The sequence below is a fragment of the Cucurbita maxima genome, unplaced genomic scaffold (genome assembly GCF_002738345.1).
Source record: "Cucurbita maxima cultivar Rimu unplaced genomic scaffold, Cmax_1.0 Cma_Scf00014, whole genome shotgun sequence".
In the NCBI taxonomy this organism is placed as follows: Eukaryota; Viridiplantae; Streptophyta; class Magnoliopsida; order Cucurbitales; family Cucurbitaceae; genus Cucurbita; species Cucurbita maxima.
The window spans coordinates 1,846,252-1,851,251 of NW_019272030.1; the positions used below are offsets into that span (position 1 = coordinate 1,846,252).

A 5,000-nucleotide genomic window follows, 5' to 3' on the forward strand; every position below is an offset into this window, starting at 1 on the left:
TATATATATATATATATATATATATATATATATATATATATATATATATATATATATATATATGTATATAAATAATGATACACTGTGGAGTTATATTAAAATTTTGCTTGGCATTTTTTATTTTGAAATCTTTATATTTAGTTTCCATGTAAATAAAGATTTTATCGTTTCGTTAATAAATTAAAGAAAAGAAAAGGAAAAGCTCTTACCAATCATAATTAAGTTCTTAATTAGTAAAATAGATAAATATATCTCCTTTTTTTTTTTTTTTTCCTTTAATGTGTTATTAAAATAAAATCATGATTCAAGTAACCGGCGGCCGGAAACATAGTAACCACTGAGCAGAAAACGGCGGCCGGAGAAGACAAGCAGACGACGATTAAGGAAGAGGTTGCAGACTCTCAGAATTTCAGGAGGCGGCGGTGGCGGTGGCGGCGTTTAGAGTCACTGGGGAATCTTGTTTAGCTTGCAATACGCATACTCACCATACTTCTTCGTCTTATACTTTGGCGGATTGTCTTGGTCGACCAATTTCGGATGAGGCCCAACTTCAAACTCCGGCGGTGGCTCCAGAAACACCGGCCATGATATCCTCGCCCTATCCTTTTTCACCGTCGTCCTGTGGAGCACACTCTTGTACTTCCCATTACTCAGTATCTGCCCCACAAAACACTTCTGATTTAGCCTTTTTCAAAAGAAAAATGAACAAATCTTTCATTACCTCAATTTGGTCGCCGATGTGGATAACGAGGGCATTGGGGATGTAATTGACGTTGTACCAATGCCCATCTCTAAACGCTTGCAGGCCTTGAACATCATTGGGCACAAGAATTGTAATGGTCGACATGTCGGTATGAGCAGGGACTCCAAGAGCCAGATCAGGACATGGGCATGGCGGGTAGTAATTGATTTTCAGTAAATACACCAATTTGTCTCCACCGGCGCTCTGTTTTAGCTCGTGCCCTTCAAGCCCCAGCCCCAGCGAGAGGCTTCTGAAGAGCTTATCCACAACCCCATGTAAGTGCTTTCTGTACTCCTCATTCGCAACCCTGCAAGAGACCAGACAGACCCAGAAACCCAGTAACCAATCAAGAACTATGATCTTTCAACAAATCAACAATCATGTCCGTACCTGTAGGAAGGAGGGTTTTGGGGCCAGAATTTGAAGTTGATGGCAGAAGGGGGCCAAATGATGTGGAACAAATGGTCGACCCAACCCTTTTTTCCATCGACTTCCTTTTGGAGTTTGGTTCCGTAGCCTTCGACGGATTTGGAATCAGGGGGCTTAGCGTACACCTCTTTCTCCTCCGGTGGGAGCTCGAAGAATGCCTTCCCGACGGCCTGCAAATGGGCGATTGCTTCATTTGGGATGTCGTGGTTGATGATTTGAAACATGCCCCAATTGCGAGAAGCGTCGTCGATGGCTTTGATAACAGAGTCCTCATCTGGGTTTTTGAAATCGATGACGGGAACGGCGAGGAGTTGGCCTTTGACGGTGGTGATTCCGGGCTGCTCAGGGTCGGGGCGGACGAACTCAGCTGGGATACTACCGGAGAAGAGCGCCGAGGAAGCGATGTCCTGGACCCTCCCGACCTCCATTTGGGAAAGGAATGGGTTTGTGTGTTGGGATGGGAGTGGGATGAATTTATGAATTTTGGTGAGGGAGAAGAAAGGGATGGGCAGGAGAGGCGGAGAGAAACAGAGGCATACAGATTGTTTCAACCCACTGGGCGATCGGTGCGTCTTTTCAGCACAATTGAAGGGCTGCCACTTCTTTTCACATACAAGGATCCCTCAAATTTCTCAGAACAGTCACCTCGTTGATTGTGGTCTGTGGAGTCGACCTCTTTTAAAAATGGCAAGAAGCCACAGTATTAAAAGTTTTTCTTTTTTTGAATTTTTATACATTTATTTTTGGGATGTTATATAATTAAGTCAAAGAAATAATCGGATATAATAAATAGATGGACAATTATATGAATGAGCTAAACTATTCTCACAAAAGTAACTTGGTGAATATGACATTAAAAGAGATGGTCAAGACGAGACCTATACTCGAGAAGTAGTTAACCGGCCACGATGAGATTTGTTAGACAAACATAACTTTCTACAATGATATGATATTGTCCACTTTGAGCATAAATTCTCAGGACTTTACTGGCCTCACACAATGAAAAGTGTATTCTTAGATTATAAACTCATGATCATTCCCTAAATGAACCAATGTGGGACACTTTCATCCAATAAGATTTAGGTTTGCCACTGTTTATAACTTGCCAAATAGCGTTTGATTAATAATCATAATACATGCACAAAGATTAGATTAAGGATTTACGTTTTCGTTTGGCATATAGTATACTAATATATAATCCAAGGTATCATTTCCCATTGACATTTACAGCACGTCCCACAATTTTAAATTGAAATAACGTCGTCTACAGAGAGAGCTTAATGCGGACGCACCATTGAAGCAGCCAAAATTTAGCCACAGCACGAGCCACAAGCAGGTAATGAACCTGATTGCAATAAGTTAAGATCTCGGAGCAACAAATAAATCAAAACAAATCAAATCAATGTATGGGGGAAAAGAGTTCCAAAAAATAAGCATTCAACTTACTATGATCGATCCCTCGAACGTTATCGAGACTGCGAGGAGGACCGCGTGGACGACCACCGTAAGGCCCTGATCCAGGACCTCCAGGGCCGCCACCGTCCCATTTCTTTCCAGAACCGGATCCTTTTCTATAAGCCTCTGATTTTTCCATCTACAAAGAAGTATGGAAACTTAATCTTCCTTCCCAAGATGATGGTTGCTCTGAATGCTACCGTTTTTCCAGCGCAAGAATAAGGAACAACTTACCGAAAACAAGGTGGTAAAGAACACACCAATAATGTTTACGATGGCCCAGAAGAAATCAGTGATGGTTTTGAGACGCCAGAATGATCTCTGGGATTTCACAACGCCTACAAGATATCACGCAAGTGCATAGTTGGTCAGTAATGCTCAACAGAATCAACAACACGGCAACAACTTATTGTCCCAAAAAGCCACTCAGAGAATCCTGCTAAACAGACGACCAAAAGGAGAAATCCCAATACCAAGTTGAGAACATTAAACTTTACCTGATAACCTCCTAATGTCGTTGGCACATTTTTAAGGGTGCATGAAAAAAATTCAAATTCTTAACCAGCACTTGCAGAGAATGAAGAAAAAACTGCCAAACCATGGGAATATAATACATTTTAGCTCATTGATTCAGTTACAATTATGGTGATTTCACAAAATTTAACAAGATCTTTGTCGATTGCTCCCAATCAGGTAGAGATTAACAAATAGATGCCATAAAGAAGCAATATATCATGCTTTAAGACATGGACTTAACATTGATCACTAACACTGAAGAGCAAGATAAACAAAAAGCAAATGCAATACAATTTTTAATTTTACATTGACCCGCAGCATTTCACAATGAAAAGACAAAAAATTCCTCTTATACGAATGGTAACCCTTTGAGTGAAGAGCCATTTTCCAGGCCTTTTATCCTCAATTAAATTCACTAAAGTCTATAACCATATAATTGATAAAAAAAGTGTAGAGCTAGAAATAGAGTGGAAAAGTAATAAACCCGCTGTCACTTTATCCACACACTCAGAGAGAGAACCAAATACCTTCATCTTTAAAGTGTCAGTAACAGCTTGATAAAATGGCACCACCAAATTTGAAGTTCAAGGTAATGAAATAAGAATTCAACTCATGTAACATAATAAAACCATCAAGCAATGTGTCTGATCTATGTAATTAAATGACTAAAATTTTCTCGAACTCATCCACCATATTTCTCTATTTTCCTTATCATTCCATTACGTCGTAGAACATCGCTCTCTTTTCAACTAAAATTCGAGGATTCTTCCCCTTTTCGTGATTAAATTCATGACCTACGTTTATTTCCATTCCTGTGGTTTGATCTTTTGCGTACAATTTTTCCATTTCATATTTGACAACATAATATTCAGGAAGCTTCTAACAATTAGTTAGAAAAAAGACCGAGAGATATGCAATCAAATCAAAGCGCCGTAAGAATACCACGTCTTCCAGAAAAAAATACTGGATCTAACCTACTAAGCTCAAAATCGAAACCAGAATCATGAATGCACAATACCACGGGAAATCGGAAAAGTACTAGAATAAAATACATGGACAACCAAAACATCCAAGGATCATTTCTGAAGACAACAAGAGGACCAAAATCCCCAATTCTACGACAGAAATTAGAAAACAAAATCTAAAATATTTCCAAATTAAAGTCATCAACCAATCCCTCGGCAGTGAAATCAAAATAGAACTGATTAGAAATTGAGATAGAACCTCGTTCAACGTACGCCATGGGAGAAACTTTCCAGAGCCTTCTCGGTGTCGAAGCGAATGAAATGCGATATTCTTAAAGCTGGATGTCGAATTACCGTTCTCGTAAGTCTTCGGTCGACTAGAAATTTCCGCTTCCATTTTTACAGATTTGCGTGTGATTGGCTACAGCTACGTCATATTTTAATATATATATTTTTAAAAATTTAACAAACTGGATGACGTGTAAACTTTAACGACAACGCTCATTCGACCCGGGTAAACCGTGCCGGTCCGCATTTTGCCAAACCAAAAAGACAAAAGGTCAAGCTCCGATGCGTTGATAGTTTCGCCAGAATAATCGGACGGTTGTGATCGACCCAGATCACGATCAGGGCTGAGACCGAGATTTCTTCATCACTAGAACTTTAATGCACTGGCCAGGAATCGAACCTGGATCTGTACCATAGCATTCTAGTACTAAACCACTTGTGCTTGTTGAAATAATTATCATTTTGACTTTATACAATAAAACTTTTTTTTGATTAATTAATCTATATTTAAAAGTATATTGACGTCCATGATTAAAACCCCATATATATACATATTTCGACTCATTAATAATGAAACATAACTTTTATGTTGAATTTCGGGGAAA

General features: G+C 39.2%; 2 protein-coding genes across 2 annotated transcripts; both read right to left on the reverse strand.

Moving 5' to 3' along the window:
- Positions 1-256: 256 nt before the first annotated feature.
- On the reverse strand, positions 257-1,905 carry LOC111489355 (flavonol synthase/flavanone 3-hydroxylase-like). The gene is made up of 3 exons (XM_023137542.1): positions 1,133-1,905; positions 722-1,049; positions 257-657 (listed from the first exon to the last, which is right to left on the reverse strand). The coding sequence occupies exons 1-3, from the start codon at positions 1,597-1,599 to the stop codon at positions 445-447; spliced, it is 1,008 nt and encodes a 335-aa protein (XP_022993310.1). The 5' UTR covers positions 1,600-1,905; the 3' UTR covers positions 257-444.
- Positions 1,906-2,263: 358 nt separating this feature from the next.
- On the reverse strand, positions 2,264-4,496 carry LOC111489356 (selenoprotein K-like). The gene is made up of 4 exons (XM_023137543.1): positions 4,367-4,496; positions 2,861-2,964; positions 2,618-2,765; positions 2,264-2,516 (listed from the first exon to the last, which is right to left on the reverse strand). Exons 1-4 carry the CDS (start codon positions 4,383-4,385, stop codon positions 2,482-2,484), a joined length of 306 nt encoding a protein of 101 aa, XP_022993311.1. The 5' UTR covers positions 4,386-4,496; the 3' UTR covers positions 2,264-2,481.
- Positions 4,497-5,000: the final 504 nt, after the last annotated feature.